General features: G+C 44.4%; 1 protein-coding gene across 6 annotated transcripts in view; it reads left to right on the top strand.

The window, feature by feature from the left end:
• LOC110508335 (rho GTPase-activating protein 12) overlaps window positions 1–17782 on the top strand; it is a 148981-nt gene that overhangs the window by 121274 nt on the left and 9925 nt on the right. For 2 of the 6 annotated variants that reach the window (XM_036966255.2, XM_090225845.1), the window contains 9 exons: window positions 5843–6052; window positions 6232–6312; window positions 7380–7514; window positions 8737–8817; window positions 9332–9393; window positions 9818–9899; window positions 16846–16947; window positions 17344–17442; window positions 17677–17776. In XM_036966255.2, the coding sequence (XP_036822150.2) occupies window positions 5843–6052; window positions 6232–6312; window positions 7380–7514; window positions 8737–8817; window positions 9332–9393; window positions 9818–9899; window positions 16846–16947; window positions 17344–17442; window positions 17677–17776 (952 nt within the window). The remainder of the gene's footprint in view (window positions 1–5842; window positions 6053–6231; window positions 6313–7379; window positions 7515–8736; window positions 8818–9331; window positions 9394–9817; window positions 9900–16845; window positions 16948–17343; window positions 17443–17676; window positions 17777–17782) is intronic. The other 4 variants (XM_036966261.2, XM_090225847.1, XM_036966259.2 and 1 more) reach the window with 2 other exon arrangements.

Raw genomic sequence — 17782 nt, 5'->3', positions numbered from 1 at the left:
GTAGAGAGAGAGTCCTCCATCGGGTTCCATAAGTAGAGAGAGAGTCCTCCATCGGGTTCCATAAGTAGAGAGAGAGTCCTCCATCGGGTTCCATAAGTAGAGAGAGAGTCCTCCATCGGGTTCCATAAGTAGAGAGAGAGTCCTCCATCGGGTTCCATAAGTAGAGAGAGAGTCCTCCATCGGGTTCCATAAGTAGAGAGAGAGTCCTCCATCGGGTTCCATAAGTAGAGAGAGAGAGTCCTCCATCGGGTTCCATAAGTAGAGAGAGTCCTCCATCGGGTTCCATAAGTAGAGAGAGAGTCCTCCATCGGGTTCCATAAGTAGAGAGAGAGAGTCCTCCATCGGGTTCCATAAGTAGAGAGAGAGAGTCCTCCATCGGGTTCCATAAGTAGAGAGAGAGTCCTCCATCGGGTTCCATAAGTAGAGAGAGAGTCCTCCATCGGGTTCCATAAGTAGAGAGAGAGAGTCCTCCATCGGGTTCCATAAGTAGAGAGAGAGAGTCCTCCATCGGGTTCCATAAGTTGGGAAAATCTTGTGCAATACACCGACGCATGTCTTGTATTCAAGATCCTTAATGGCCTGGCTCCCCCTCCACTCAATATTTTTGTTAAACAGAAAACCCAGACATATGGCAGCAGATCCACAAGGTCTGCCATGAGAGGTGACTGTATAGTTCCCCTAAGGAAAAGCACCTTTAGTAAATCTGCATTCTCTGTGAGAGCTTCCCATGTCTGGAATACACTGCCATCAGACACACATAACTGCACCACATATCACACTTTCACAAAATGCTTGAAGACATGGCTAAAGGTCAATCAGATTTGTGAACATGGTCCCTAGCTGTGTGTTGCTGCTTTCCATGTTGTCTGTTGTCTGTAGCTTGTGAGGTGTGGAAACACTTTGTTGTTTTTATGAATTTTGTCTTGCTGCTTTTTATTTTATGTTGCTCTGTCTGTATGCTACGTCTTGCTTGTCCTATGTTGCTCTGTCTGTATGCTATGTCTTGCTTGTCCTATGTTGCTATGTCTTGCTTGTTCTATGCTGTTATTGTCTATATTGTAATTGTTTTTAATAACCTGCCCAGGGACTGCGGTTGAAAATTAGCCGGCTGGCTAAAACCGGCACTTTTACTGAAACGTTGATTAATGTGCACTGTCCCTGTAAAAATAAAAAATAAACTCAAACTCAAGTAGAGAGAGAGAGAGAGAGTCCTCCATCGGGTTCCATAAGTAGAGAGAGAGAGAGAGTCCTCCATCGGGTTCCATAAGTAGAGAGAGAGAGAGTCCTCCATCGGGTTCCATAAGTAGAGAGAGAGAGAGTCCTCCATCGGGTTCCATAAGTGGAGAGAGAGAGAGAGAGAGTCCTCCATTGGGTTCCATAAGTAGAGAGAGAGTCCTCCATTGGGTTCCATAAGTAGAGAGAGAGTCCTCCATTGGGTTCCATAAGTAGAGAGAGAGAGTCCTCCATTGGGTTCCATAAGTAGAGAGAGAGAGTCCTCCATCGGGTTCCATAAGTAGAGAGAGTCCTCCATCGGGTTCCATAAGTAGAGAGAGAGAGAGAGTCCTCCATCGGGTTCCATAAGTAGAGAGAGAGAGAGTCCTCCATCAGGTTCCATAAGTAGAGAGAGAGAGAGTCCTCCATTGGGTTCCATAAGTAGAGAGAGAGAGTCCTCCATCGGGTTCCATAAGTAGAGAGAGAGTCCTCCATTGGGTTCCATAAGTAGAGAGAGAGTCCTCCATCGGGTTCCATAAGTAGAGAGAGAGTCCTCCATCGGGTTCCATAAGTAGAGAGAGAGAGTCCTCCATCGGGTTCCATAAGTAGAGAGAGAGAGTCCTCCATCGGGTTCCATAAGTAGAGAGAGAGAGTCCTCCATCGGGTTCCATAAGTAGAGCGAGAGTCCTCCATCGGGTTCCATAAGTAGAGAGAGAGAGTCCTCCATCGGGTTCCATAAGTAGAGAGAGAGAGTCCTCCATCGGGTTCCAAAAGTAGAGAGAGAGGGTCCTCCATCGGGTTCCATAAGTAGGGAGAGAGAGTCCTCCATCGGGTTCCAAAAGTAGAGAGAGAGGGTCCTCCATCGGGTTCCAAAAGTAGAGAGAGAGGGTCCTCCATCGGGTTCCAAAAGTAGAGAGAGAGGGTCCTCCATCGGGTTCCAAAAGTAGAGAGAGAGAGTCCTCCATCGGGTTCCAAAAGTAGAGAGAGAGAGTCCTCCATCGGGTTCCAAAAGTAGAGCGAGAGAGTCCTCCATCGGGTTCCATAAGTAGAGAGAGAGTCCTCCATCGGGTTCCATAAGTAGAGAGAGAGTCCTCCATCGGGTTCCATAAGTAGAGAGAGAGTCCTCCATCGGGTTCCATAAGTAGAGAGAGCGAGTCCTCCATCGGGTTCCATAAGTAGAGAGAGAGAGTCCTCCATCGGGTTCCATAAGTAGAGAGAGAGTCCTCCATCGGGTTCCATAAGTAGAGAGAGAGTCCTCCATCGGGTTCCATAAGTAGAGAGAGAGAGTGCTCGATCGGGTTCCATAAGTAGAGAGAGAGTCCTCCATCGGGTTCCATAAGTAGAGAGAGAGTCCTCCATCGGGTTCCAAAAGTAGAGAGAGAGAGTCCTCCATCAGGTTCCATAAGTAGAGAGAGAGAGTCCTCCATCGGGTTCCATAAGTAGAGAGAGAGAGTCCTCCATCGGGTTCCATAAGTAGAGAGAGAGTCCTCCATCGGGTTCCAAAAGCAGAGAGAGAGATTCATCCATCAGGTTCCATAAGTAGAGAGAGAGTCCTCCATCGGGTTCCATAAGTAGAGAGAGAGTCCTCCATCGGGTTCCAAAAGTAGAGAGAGAGAGTCCTCCATCAGGTTCCATAAGTAGAGAGAGAGAGTCCTCCATCGGGTTCCAAAAGTAGAGAGAGAGAGTCCTCCATCAGGTTCCATAAGTAGAGAGAGAGAGTCCTCCATCGGGTTCCATAAGTAGAGAGAGTCCTCCATCGGGTTCCATAAGTAGAGAGAGAGAGTCCTCCATCAGGTTCCATAAGTAGAGAGAGAGAGTCCTCCATCGGGTTCCATAAGTAGAGAGAGTCCTCCATCGGGTTCCATAAGTAGAGAGAGAGTCCTCCATCGGGTTCCATAAGTAGAGAGAGAGTCCTCCATCGGGTTCCATAAGTAGAGAGAGAGAGTGCTCGATCGGGTTCCATAAGTAGAGAGAGAGTCCTCCATCGGGTTCCATAAGTAGAGAGAGAGTCCTCCATCGGGTTCCAAAAGTAGAGAGAGAGAGTCCTCCATCAGGTTCCATAAGTAGAGAGAGAGAGTCCTCCATCGGGTTCCATAAGTAGAGAGAGAGAGTCCTCCATCGGGTTCCATAAGTAGAGAGAGAGTCCTCCATCGGGTTCCAAAAGCAGAGAGAGAGAGTCATCCATCAGGTTCCATAAGTAGAGAGAGAGTCCTCCATCGGGTTCCATAAGTAGAGAGAGAGTCCTCCATCGGGTTCCAAAAGTAGAGAGAGAGAGTCCTCCATCAGGTTCCATAAGTAGAGAGAGAGAGTCCTCCATCGGGTTCCAAAAGTAGAGAGAGAGAGTCCTCCATCAGGTTCCATAAGTAGAGAGAGAGAGTCCTCCATCGGGTTCCATAAGTAGAGAGAGTCCTCCATCGGGTTCCATAAGTAGAGAGAGAGTCCTCCATCGGGTTCCATAAGTAGAGAGAGAGTCCTCCATCGGGTTCCAAAAGTAGAGAGAGAGAGTCCTCCATCAGGTTCCATAAGTAGAGCGAGAGAGTCCTCCATCGGGTTCCAAAAGTAGAGAGAGAGTGTCCTCCATCGGGTTCCATAAGTAGAGCGAGAGTCCTCCATCGAGATGGGATCACCTTGCCAGCTACTAGTAGTTATTTTGAACGGAACAGAGCAGATATTGCCTGTTATTACTATGGCTGAGGGATTGGCATATAGTATTTTAATCATATGAATGAATTTGGAGCCAAGTCCCATATGTTCCAAAACCAGCCAAAGATATGATCGCTAACGTCAGCTTTTTCTGCGTCGAGAGATACTGTTGATCTGCCCAATGATCTTTGGTTTCTGATGAAGCATGTAAGATATGTAATAGACGACAGAGGTTACCTGAAGGTAATCGTTGTTTAACAAACCTTTTTTGGTCAAGATGTACCAATTTGGGTAAGTAAGTTTCAAGACGGGAAGACAACATTTTTGAAAATAGTTTAATATCTGTGTTTATCAAAGATAGTGAGAGCACTGGGCGGAGTCCTTACCTTTTTTTTATATAAAAGCAAAATTAATGCTGTATTTACATCTCTTCCAAATGAACCTTTGAACGGCTGTGTTCATCATTTCAAGTAACAGTGGACCTAATTGGTTCTAAAATTTTAAATAGACCTCAGGAGGAATGCACAACCAGGTGATTTGCCTTTATTCATGTTATCCAATGTCCTTTGGAGTTCAATGGAGAGAGATTTGGGCTCTCAGCAGGCCGGATTCTTATGTCTTTTAAAAATGACTCGATCTGGCTTGGTGTGGATTTACAATCAGAGGTGTAAAATTCGTCATAGAAACGGGAGAATCTTTGGTGAATTAATTTGGGTTCTGATAATAATTCACTTGATTCATATTCAATAGTTGTAAATGTTATTTAACCCTTATTTTACCAGGTAAGTTAAACTGAAAACACATTCTCATTTACAGCAATGACCTGGAGAATAGTTATAGGGGAGAGGAGGGGGATAAATGAGCCAATTTGAAGTTGGGGATGATTAGGTGGCCATGATGGTATGAGGGCCAGATTGAATTTAGCCACACCGGGGTTAACATCCCTACTCTTATATAAATGCCATGGAATCTTTAGTGACCACAGAGAGTCAGGATACCCGCTTAACGTCCCATCCAAAAGACGGTCTTCAGGGCAATGTCCCCAATCACTGCCCTGGGGCAGCATGTGGGTCGCGGAGTGATCTTCAAGAAAACTGCAGAAAAAAAGATCTAGTAAACCACAAAGCACACGGGCATCTCCCACTCCCGCAGCTGCCAAGCTGTAGAGAGCGAAGTTGCACTTGGCCAAGTGTAGTCTAGTGGTTGGAGTGTTGGGCCAGTTACCGAAAGGTTGCTGGATCGAATCCCAGAGCTGACAAGGTAAAAATCTGTCGTTCTGCCCCTGAACAAAGCAGTTAACCTACTGTTCCATGGTAGGCCTTCATTGTAAATAATCATTTGTTCTTAACTGACTTGCCCAGTTAAATAAAGGTTAAATTATTTTAAAAAATAAATAAATAAAAACAAAGTTATTCAATCCGTTTCTATGGGCTAATGGCAGTGAGGCCCAATTCAATGTTTCATCAAATACTTTTTTTATATATATTTTTTTATACCTACAGTGGTCCTAAAATTAAAAAACAAATAGCTAAATGATCCTTGGTATGACCCTCTAAAAACAATTCCATATTTTAGCTTAGTAAAAACCCAGCCTCAGGCAGACTCTAGGGGGTTTTAATGGACCTATAGAATAGTCCCACAACTGTAAACCCCTCTCATCTGGCACTCAAGGCAGGCTAGAGCAAATGATTAAAGTATTTGAAAGATTTCAAAGGATTGGTGCTATGCTGTGAGTGACTGCAGTGTTCTTGGCTGTACATTGTGGGTGACTGTGACCTCTATACTGTAGCTCTGACTGTGGTTAATCGTGATTGGTGCTTTCTATTCTCTATGCATAGACAACGCAATGGTGATTGGTCCTTCTCTCTCTCTTTTTTCTCTTTCTTTCTCTCCCTCCCTTTCTCTCTATTTCTTTCTCTCTCCTTCTCCCTGTCTCTTTCTCTCTGCCTCCCCACCTCTCTCCCTCTTCCGTTGCCCCTAATCATAGACAACTCTGCCTCTCTCTTTCTCCCCATCCTTCCTTCCTCTCCTCTCGCTCGCCATTGGTCGCTTCCAGCCTCTGTCGTTGGAGGACAACTGCCACAGCACGTATTCTAGCCAATCAGACAGCCAGTATGGCTCCCCGCCTCGAGGTTGGTCAGAAGAGCTGGATGAGCATGGACACACTCTGTATGTTAGTGACTATACTAATGAGAAGGTACTGGGGACTCTCTCTGTGTCTGTCTTCACTGTCATGGCCTCTGAGTTCTTCTCTATATTACACTTAGACGGGACCACTGCACCACACTAGGTGCTTTTTTAGTGTGTCAGTGATGCTCATCTAGTGTTGTGTGTGTGTGTGTGTGTGTGTGTGTGTGTGTGTGTGTGTCCATCCAGTGGATTAAGCATGTTGATGAACAGGGCCGACCCTACTACTACAGTGCTGACGGCTCAAGATCTGAATGGAAGCTGCCCAAGGTATGGCCCAGGACAAGTACACTACCTCCAGTTTACCCTGCGTTCATAACCAAGTGGGAAAAAATCTACTTGAATGCACCTCCAACTGGTAATTACTAGTGGGGAACTCGTCTGTCATCCCTGAGCTCCGACATCTCCCACAAGGTGACCTCTGACGTCACTTACCAAGGAAATTATCTCCATAACAGTGTTTTCTGTAGTTAAATGCAACAGCATATGTTTTTTAAACACTGTCATATGTTTACAGACATGGTAGCTGTACTTTTATGGTTGACGCAGCTTGTTGGCCATTACCAGCTTGTTGGCCATTTCATGGTATCCAATTGGTAGTTACAGTCTTGTCCCATCGCTCCAACTCCCGTACGGACTCAGGAGAGACGAAGGTCACGCATCCTCCGAAACATGACCCTGCCAAGCGACACTGCTTCTTAACACACTGCTTGCTTAACCCGGAAACCAGCCGCTCCAATGTGTCGGAGGAAACACCGTACAACTGGCGACCGTGTCAGCGTGCATGCGCCCGGCCCACCACGAGTTGCTAGAGTGCGATGGGACAAGGACATCCCGGCCGGCCAAACCCTCCCCTAACCCGTATGATGCTGGGCCAATTGTGCGTGGCCTCATGGGTCTACCGGTCGCGGCCGGCTGCGTCATAGCCTGGGATCCAGTCTGCGTTTCTCAATGAGTTCAAAGCACGTGAATGCATCCAACTGGACTTCACAACTGATAATTTCCACCTTCCCAGTTGGTTATGAACACAGCATTAGTTTAATAGTTTAGACTGGTTGCTTGTCCCCAAACATAGTTACGCTTATTTGTTTCATATAGGTTTGTCTTTCTCGTTGAAAGTGTTAATGTTTATTAGTACTTCTGTATGATGTTTGTCCCCATCCCCATCCCCATCTCTCTCTCTCTCTCTCTCTGCTCTCTGCTCTCTCTCTTCTCTCTCTTCTCTGTCTCGCTCTCTCTCTGCTCTCGGCTCTCTGCTCTCTCTCTTCTCTGTCTCTCTCTCTCTCTCTCTCTCTCTCTCTCTCTCTCTCTCTCTCTGTGTGTCTGCCTGCCTGCAGTACAACCACTCCCTTCCTCCCCTGCCGGGCGGAGGAGACACCCCTAAGAGCCGCAGTCTGGACAGGAAGCATGTAGAGCCCATCGTCCTGACCAAGTGGAGACACAGCACCTACGCACTGGACACCAACGACAAGGTGAGATGCCCCCCCAAAAATGTAAGTTTCATTATAGGTCACATTTCTAGTCTCTGGGGTATCTTGTCTAGTGAGTTTGTTTATTATGTGAATGTAAGGTATTGAGTCCCAAAATGGCACCAGGGCCCTGGTCAAAAGTACATTTTATTTCACTTTTATTTAGCTAGGCAAGTCAGTTAAGAACAAATTCTTATTTACAATGACGGCCTAGGAACAGTGGGATTTCTACCTTGTCAGCTTGGGGATTTGATCCAGAAACCTTTCAGTTACTGGCCCAACGCTCTAACCACTAGGCTACCTGCCTCCCCGATAGGGTGCCATTTGGAACACGAACACGATCATGATGTGAATGTGAGGGGGTAGTTGTAGACTCATGATTCTGCTCTGCAGTGACTCATCAAAAACAACAGGCGTTTCCGTACAGGCTTTGGCCCCCACCATTACAGACAGACAAAAGTCAGTGCCTCTACACCCTCCAATCCCAGCAGCCAATCACCTCGCTTGATAATCACAGAGAGCGAGAATGATCACTGTCCTTCATCTAATCAAATGATGCCTTCATCCAATCAGGCCTATCACGTTCCGAGCTTGCTGCCACCCCTGAGTGCACTTCCTCCTGTTAATTATTACTCCTATTTATCTGAAAAACGATATGACATTTAATGATGACCCATTGATCACTTCTATAATAATATATCATATAATCTATAATCACTTCTATAATCTACAATGATATATCTAGTATCGATGTAAGCATGGCGATATCAACCTTTCCTTTCCCTCAGTTAGTTTGATTTGAGGTTCAATCTAAATATATTAATTGCATGGTTTAATTATGTTATTTTGAAAGAATATTTGACAACGTTCAACAACTCTATCTGTCCTTAACTATCCATGTCAATGTAACCATGTGTTGGTTTACTTCTGCGGCTGTCTCTGGGGCTGTTGCAGAAAGCAGGATCATTAAAAAAAGCAGTCATTGAAAAGCAGTCACATACTGGAGATACTGGAGATCTCGTTATTTCCTGGTTCATTTTCAAAAATAATCTTGAATACAGGTATGTGTTGTTAGTTGTCAACTTAATTATACCATGCTAATTTCAAGCCAGGTATTTCAGAATATTTCGGACAGTTAGCTGGCTAACTTATTGATCGTGCTTTCTGGAACATCCCTCTGAAGTACTCAGTAGTTCTTAGACTGTGTTGTCATTCTCATCACTAGGATGCGGCGTTGGGCCCCAAGGTCCCCGGCTCTCCTGACTCTGACTCCTCAGACCCCTCGTCCCTCAAGCCCCCCACCTCTGTTAGTATCCCCCTCTCTCTCTCTCCTCTCCTGAAGTGTGGCCTTCCCTTTGTGCTCCTCTTCTGTCTTCTATTCTACTGTGTGGTCGACTGATGTCAATTTTCATAGAAAATGGTAGAAAATCTGTAGAAACTCTGGTCACTTGTTGTGCCTGAATTGTTACTGGTGACTCTGTAAATATTCTACCTGTATTGTAAGCGACTAGTGGGGGTGACTGTAACCCTGTATCACAGACTAGACTGTGGGGAAACTATTAAGTGTTGTCCTGCTGTGGTTTCACTGCATGATTTCAGTCATACTAAAGTTTCTACTTTCTTGTCTACTCTTTCCTTCAGTCTCTCTGGTTTGGGCTGCTTTTTGTATGTCTGTGTGCCTTTTGGTCAGAAGTAGTGGACTACATAGGAAATAGGGTGTAATTTGTGACAGAGAATGTGTATTGCGTTTTTTCCCCTGTCAGTCGTGTCTGGCCCTGTCTACATGTGATGATGATGTGTGTCTCTCTGTTTCTCTGCAGCCTTCAGAGAAGTGTGGTGTTCTTAATGTGACCAAGATCACTGAGCATGGCAAGAAAGTACGGTGAGTAGTACTGTTTTAGGAAGAGGAGCAGGAATATCCGACACATATGGATAAGCTGTTGGTCAAAGCAACACAACCTGCAGTGTTTGGTTGAGTTGAAATAAGATGTATCAGTGATGTTTTTGCCCCAAAGCAAAAATAGATTTTGTGTCCGAAATTGCGGCTTGAGCCAATCGTCTTTCCGTTGATGGATGACGGACAACTGGCATGATTGTCTGTCAAAAAAATAAAAACGTTGACTTAAGTTGAACTTTTGACAGATAAAAACTGACAATGATAAATTCAGATGTTTTCTTTATTACGTCTCTGTGTGGCCTCAGCCTGTGTGTGTGTGTGTGTGTGTGTGTGTGTGTGTGTGTGTGTGTGTGTGTGTGTGTGTGTGTGTGTGTGTGTGTGTGTGTGTGTGTGTGTGTGTTTTTTACAGGAAAAATTGGACGTCGTCCTGGACAGTCCTTCGGGGCTCCTTGCTACTATTCACTAAAAGCCAGGGGGGTGGGACCAGCTGGGTGAGTAGTGTCAATCTGCTACTCTACTCTACACTCGAGTGTTCAAACCATTAGAAATAGAGTAGAACAGGAATAGATCCTCTGACATGGCAATTTAACCCATCCGTCTCTACAGCAAGACATCATTTTTTTTATTTTTTTTTATTTAATTTAACCTTTATTAAACCAGGCAAGTCATTTAAGAATACATTCTGATTTACACTGACTGCCTACCCCAGCCAAACCCTAACCTGGACGACGCTCGGCCAATTGTACCTTGGTGGCTCCTCCTTCGCTGAGCTGCTACTCTCGCTGCTAGGCAACTGTAGGCTCTCCTCAGTGGTCAAGCCCCACCCTGTCTGGTCTAAAGTAGTGTACTACTGTATATAGGCCGAAAAGAGAAATGCTTAAAATAACATTTCGATTTAGAGTAATAAAGAATTTGAATAATTTTATCAGAGCAAACCAGAAACTTTTCAATATATAAATTCAAACCATACTTTAGAACCATTTAAATATAATACATTGGATGGTTGTGCAGGACTATGGTAGATGAAGTAATCAATCTATCTTTTCAAACTGCTAGAGTATTTATTTATCTGGTCAATATGTCAGAGTATTACTGTATGTCTGTTGTTTTAAACAGGGTGTTAGAAACTCAGCAAAAAAAGAAACGCCCCTTTTTCAGGACCCTGTCTTTCAGAGATAATTTGTAAAAATCCAAATAACTTTATAGATCTTCATTGTTAAGGGTTTAAACACTGTTTCCCAGGCTTGTTCAATGAGCCATAAACAATTAGTGAACATGCACCTGTGGAATGGTTATTAAGACACTAACAGCTACAGACAGTAAGCAATTAAGGTCACAGTTATGAAAACTTAGGACACTGAAGATGCCATTCTACTGTCTCTGAAAAACACCAAAAGAAAGATGCTCAGGGTCCCTGCTCATCTGCGTGAACGTGCCTTAGGCATGCTGCAGGGAGGCATGAGGACTGCAGATGTGGCCAGGGCAATAAATTGCAATGTCCGTACTGTGAGACGCCTCAGACAGTGCAACAGGGAGACAGGACAGACAGCTGATTGTCCTCGCAGTGGCAGATGTGTAACAAGACCTGCATAGGATCGGTACATCCAAACATCACACCTGCGGGACAAGTACAGGATGGCAACAACAGCTGCCCGAGTTACACCAGGAACGCACAATCCCTCCATCAGTGCTCAGACTGTCCGCAATAGGCTGAGAGAGGCTGGACTGAGGGCTTGTAGGCCTGTTGTAAGGTAGGTGCTCACCAGACATCAACGGCAACAACGTCACCTATGGGCACAAACCAACCGTCGCTGGACCAGACAGGACTGGCAAAAAGTGCTCTTCACTGACGAGTTGCGGTTTTGTCTCACCAGGGGGGATGGCCGGATCCGTGTTTATCGTCCAAGGAATGAGCGTTACACCGAGGCCTGTACTCTGGAGCGGGATCGATTTGGAGGTGTCCGTCATGGTCTGGGACGGTGTGTCACTGTATCATCGGACTGAGCTTGTTGTCATTGCAGGCAATCTCAAAGCTGTGCGTTACAGGGAAGACATCCTCCTCCCTCATGTGGTACCTTTCCTGCAGGCTCATCCTGACATGACCCTCCAGCAAGACAATGCCACTAGCCTTAAGGCTCGTTCTGTGCATGATTTCTTGCAAGACAGGAATGTCAGTGTTCTGCCATGGCCAGCGAAGAGCCCGGATCTCAATCCCATTGAGCACGTCTGTGACCTGTTGGATCGGAGGGTGAGGGCTAGGGCCATTCCCCCCAGAAATGTCCGGGAACTTGCAGGTTCCTTGGTGGAAGAGTGGGGTAACATCTCACAGCAAGAACTGGCAAATCTGGTGCAGTCCATGAGGAGAAGATGCGCTGCGGTACTTAATGCAGCTGGTGGCCACACCAGATACTGAATGTTAATTTTGTTCAGGGACACATTATTCCATTTCTGTTAGTCACATGTCTGTGGAACTTCTTCAGTTTGTCTGTTGTTGAATCTTATTATGTTTGTACATACATGTTAAGTTTGCTGAAAATAAACGCAGTTGACAGTGAGAGGACGTTTCTTTTTTTGCTGAGTTTGTGAAAATGTGATTTGTATTATAAATTGTATTTTAATGTTTAAGGACTCTTGGAAGATTAGTCCAAATGAGGACTTAGAGGTCATAATATAATAATGTATTTATATATATAAATAACAATGGTGAAGACATGAAAATAATTATATTTTGATTTGTTTACCACTTCTTTGGTTGCTACATGATTATTTCATAGTTTTTATGTCCTCACTATTATTCTACAATGTAGGAAGTAGTCAAAATAAAGAAGAACCCTTGAATGAGTAGGTGTGTCCAAACTTTTGACTGGTACTGTATATATATGTACAGTTGAAGTCAGAAGTTTACATACACCTTAGCCAACTACATTTAAACTCTGTTTTTCACAATTCCTGATATTTAATCCTAGTCAAAATCCCCTGTCTAGGTCAGTTAGGATCACCACTTTATTTTAAGAATGTGAAATGTCAGAATAATAGTAGTGAGAATTATTTATTTCAGCTTTTATTTATTTCATCACATTCCCAGTGGGTCAGAAGTTTACATACACTCAATTAGTATTTGGTAGCATTGCCTTTAAATTGTTTAACTTGGGTCAAACGTTTTGGGTAGCCTTCCACAAGCTTCCTACAATAAGTACATTTTGGCTCATTCCTCCTGCCAGAGCTGGTGTAACTGAGTCAGGTTTGTAAGGCCTCCTTGCTTGCACACGCTTTTTCAGTTCTGCCCACACATTTTCTATGGGATTGAGGTTTTGTGGGCTTTGTGATGGCCACTCCAATACCTTGACTTTGTTGTCTTTAACACATTTTGCCACAACTTTGGAAGTATGCTTGGGGTCATTGTCCACTTAGAAGACCCATTTGCGACCAAGCTTTAACTTCCTGACTGATGTCTTGAGATGTTGCTTCAATATATCTACGTAATTTTTGATCCTCATGATGATGTGGATTATTATTTTGTGAAGTGCACCAGTCCCTCCTGCAGCAAAGCACCCCCACAACATGATGCTGCCACCCCCGTGCTTCACAGTTGGGATGGTGTTCTTCGGCTTGCAAGCCTCCCCTTTTTTCCTCCAAACATAATGATGGTCATTATGGCCAAACAGTTCTATTTTTGTTTTATCAGACCAGAGGACATTTCACCAAAAAGTACGATCTTTGTACCCATGTGCAGTTGCAAACCGTAGTCTGGATTTGTTATGGCGGTTTTGGAGCAGTGGCCTTTCAGGTTATGTCAATATAGGACTTTTTTTTTACTGTGAATATAGATACTTTTGTACCTGTTTCCTCCAGAATCTTCACAGCATCTTCACTTCCTTTGCTGCTGTTCTGGGATTGATTTGCACTTTTAACACCAAAGTACGTTCATCTGTTGGAGACAGAATGCGTCACCTTCCTGAGCGGTATGACGGCTGCGTGGTCCCATGGTGGTTATATTTGCATACTATTGTTTGTACAGATGAACGTGGTACCTTCAGGCATTTGGAAATTGCTCCCAAGGTTGAACTAGACTTGTGGAGGTCTCAACATTTTTGCTGAGGTCTTGGCTGATTTATTCTGATGTTCCCATGATGTCAAGCAAAGAGGCACTGAGTTTGAAGGTAGGCCTTGAAATACATTCACAGGTACACCACCAATTGACTCAAATTATGTCAATTAGCCTATCAGAAGCTTCTAAAGCCATGACATCCTTTTCTGGAATTTTCCAAACTGTTTAAAGTCACAGTCAACATAGTGTATGTAAATATCTGACCCACTAGAATTGTGATACAGTGAGTTAAAAGTTAAATAATCTGTCTTTTAACAATTGTTGTGTCATGCACAAAGTAGATGTCCTAACCGACTTGCCAAAACTGTAGTTTGTTAACAAGAAATTTGTGGAGTGGTTGAAAAACTAGTTTTAATGACTGTGTGTGTATATACAGTGCCTTGCGAAAGTATTCGGCCCCCTTGAACTTTGCGACCTTTTGCCACATTTCAGGCTTCAAACATAAAGATATAAAACGGTATTTTTTTGTGAAGAATCAACAACAAGTGGGACACAATCATGAAGTGGAACGACATTTATTGGATATTTCAAACTTTTTTAACAAATCAAAAACTGAAAAATTGGGCGTGCAAAATTATTCAGCCCCTTTACTTTCAGTGCAGCAAACTCTCTCCAGAATTTCGTTGAGGATCTCTGAATGATCCTATGTTGACCTAAATGACTAATGATGATAAATACAATCCACCTGTGTGTAATCAAGTCTCCGTATAAATGCACCTGCACTGTGATAGTCTCAGAGGTCTGTTAAAAGCGCAGAGAGCATCATGAAGAACAAGGAACACACTAGGCAGGTCCGAGATACTGCTGTGAAGCAGTTTAAAGCCGGATTTAGATACAAAAAGATTTCCCAAGCTTTAAACATCCCAAGGAGCACTGTGCAAGCGATAATATTGAAATGGAAGGAGTATCAGACCACTGCAAATCTACCAAGACCTGGCCGTCCCTCTAAACTTTCAGCTCATACAAGGAGAAGACTGATCAGAGATGCAGCCAAGAGGCCCATGATCACTCTGGATGAACTGCAGAGATCTACAGCTGAGGTGGGAGACTCTGTCCATAGGACAACAATCAGTTGTATATTGCACAAATCTGGCCTTTATGGAAGAGTGGCAAGAAGAAAGCCATTTCTTAAAGATATCCATAAAAAGTGTAGTTTAAAGTTTGCCACAAGCCACCTGGGAGACACACCAAACATGTGGAAGAAGGTGCTCTGGTCAGATGAAACCAAAATTGAACTTTTTGGCAACAATGTAAAACGTTATGTTTGGCGTAAAAGCAACACAGCTCACACCATCCCCACTGTCAAACATGGTGGTGGAAGCATCATGGTTTGGGCCTGCTTTTCTTCAGCAGGGACAGGGAAGATGGTTAAAATTGATGGGAAGATGGATGGAGCCAAATACAGGACCATTCTAGAAGAAAACCTGATGGAGTCTGCAAAAGACCTGAGACTGGGACGGAGATTTGTCTTCCAACAAGACAATGATCCAAAACATAAAGCAAAATCTACAATGGAATGGTTCAAAAATAAACATATCCAGGTGTTAGAATGACCAAGTCAAGTCAAGTCCAGACCTGAATCCAATCGAGAATCTGTGGAAAGAACTGAAAACTGCTGTTCACAAATGCTCTCCATCCAACCTCACTGAGCTCGAGCTGTTTTGCAAGGAGGAATGTGAAAAAATTTCAGTCTCTCGATGTGCAAAACTGATAGAGACATACCCCAAGCGACTTACAGCTGTAATCACAGCTAAAGGTGGCGCTACAAAGTATTAACTTAAGGGGGCTGAATAATTTTGCACGCCCAATTTTTCAGTTTTTGATTTGTTAAAAAAGTTTGAAATATCCAATAAATGTCGTTCCACTTCATGATTGTGTCCCACTTGTTGTTGATTCTTCACAAAAAAAATACAGTTTTATATCTTTATGTTTGAAGCCTGAAATGTGGCAAAAGGTCGCAAAGTTCAAGGGGGCCGAATACTTTCGCAAGGCACTGTATATAAAATCTCAATGATGCACCTGTTGTTTAGTAGTAGATGACAAACTCTAACTTAGACACATTATCTCAGTAATATCTCACCAAAAACACTGAATTGACAGTGGGATTGACAAGCTCCATTGACACCACATTGTGGTGTCGTGTGTGTTTCTTCACTGTATATACAAAAGTATGTGGACACCCCTTCTAATTAGTCGATTTGGCGATTTCCGCCACACCCGTTGTATAACATTTTGCACACAGCCATGCCATCTCCATAGACAACCATTGGCAGTAAAATGGCCTAACAGAAGAGCTCAGTGACTTTCAACGTTGTACGTTGTGTCATAGGACAACAGCGTTGTGTCATAGGATGCCCCCTTTCCAACAAGTCAGTTCATAAAATGTCTGCCCTGCTAGAGCTGCCCTGGTCAACTGTAAGTGCTGTTATTGTGAAGTTGAAACGTCTAGCATCAACGGTTCAGCCGCAAAGGGGTAGGCCACACAAGCTCACAGAGCGGGACCCCCGCGTGCTGAAACGCGTAGCTCGTAACAATTATTTGTCCTCTGTTGCAACGCTCACTACCGAGTTGCAAACTGCCTCTGGAAGCAACGTCAGCACAAGAACTGTTCGTCTGGAGCGTCATGAAATGGGTTTCCATGGCCGAGCAGCCACACACAAGCCTAAGATCACCATGCGTAATGCCGAGCATGTGCTGGAGTGGTGTAAAGCTTGCCACCATCTGGTAGTCCGACGGATGAATCTGGGTTTGGCGGATGCCAGGAGAACGCTATCTTCCCGAATGCATAGTGCCAACTCTTCAGTTTGGTTAAGGAGGAATAATGATCTGGGACTGTTTTTCATAGTTTCTGGCTAGGCCCCTTAGTTCCAGTAAAGTTCAATCTAAACGCTACAGCATACAATGACATTCTAGAAGATTCTGTGCCTCCAACTTTGTGGCAACAGTTTGGGGAAGGCCCTTTCCTGTTTCAGCATGACAATGCCCCCGCGCACAAAGCGAGGTCCATACAAAATGGTTTGTCGAGATTGGTGTGGAAGAACTTGACTGGCCTGCACAGAGCCCTGACCTGAATTGGAACGCTGACTGTGAGCCAGGCCTACAGGCCTAATCGCCCAACATCAATGCTCTTGTGGCTGAATGGAAGCAAGTCCCCGCAGCAATATTCCAACATCTAGTGAAAAGCCTTCCCAGAAGAGTGGAGGCTGTTATAGCAGCAAAGTGGGGACCAATTCCATATTAATGCCAATGATTTTTCAATGAGATGTTTGACGAGCATACGATTTGTCCACATACTTTTGGTCATGTAGTGTACTTGTTTCTCCCTGTAGTTTGGAGGCATCCAGTCCAAGCCAGAGTTTACTGTGGACTTGAGAGGAGGATCTATAGAGTGGGCTTCCAAAGACAAGTCCAGCAAGAAGCATGTTATAGAGGTGAGTGAGCTCCTACACAAAACGGGGGGGGGGGGGCAGGTAGCCTAGTGGTTAGTGTTGGGCCAGTAACCGAAAGGTCGCTGAATCGAATCCCTGAGCTGACAAGGTAACAATGTGTCTTTCTGCCCCTGAACAAGGCAGTTAACCCACTGTTCCCCGGTAGGCCGTCATTCTAAATAAAGAATTTGCTCTTAACGGATTTGCCTAGTTAAATAAATAATAATATTTATAAATCATGCTTGAATATGTCCCCTTGGGGCAATTTTCTTTAGGCTATAGCAGTGCCTCAGACAATGGTAGCACTACGTGTATAGAACATGAATGATGACAGGGAGGATTATTTCATGTTGGAGTCTTGCTCTTACTGTTCAAAAACGTATTTGTCTCCTCCTGCAGCTGAAAACCCGTCAGGGCACAGAGCTGCTGATCCAGTCAGAGAATGACAGTTTCGTCAATGACTGGTACAGAGCACTGACGGACACCATCAGCACACACGTGAGTCTACACAAACACACACACGACACAAATCTGATTCATCATAATGTTTGTCACCTTGAAATTGAAAGGATCTTGAAATTCTTGATTCAGTTCCACATATATCCACTAAGTGGCGTAGTTGGCATGTTTAGTCATTGGGCCTTGATGCTATTGCCAGCCCAAAGGCAGCCTACCTGTTTCTGACTGTCCCCTTCTTGTTTCCCTGTTTGTGTGTTACCAACCACACTGTAGGCCTGGGAGTCAGATGAGGCCATAGAGGAGGACATGCCAGAGTCTCCTGGAGCTGAGAAACGAGACAAAGAGAAAGATCACAGAGACTCTAAGAGCAGAGGTTCGT

This window comes from Oncorhynchus mykiss, chromosome 28, assembly GCF_057628025.1.
Source record: "Oncorhynchus mykiss isolate SJ-2025 chromosome 28, ASM5762802v1, whole genome shotgun sequence".
Lineage (NCBI taxonomy): Eukaryota > Metazoa > Chordata > Actinopteri > Salmoniformes > Salmonidae > Oncorhynchus > Oncorhynchus mykiss.
Note: the sequence above shows the minus strand (reverse complement) of the source record. Positions and strands in the feature narration are given on the sequence as shown.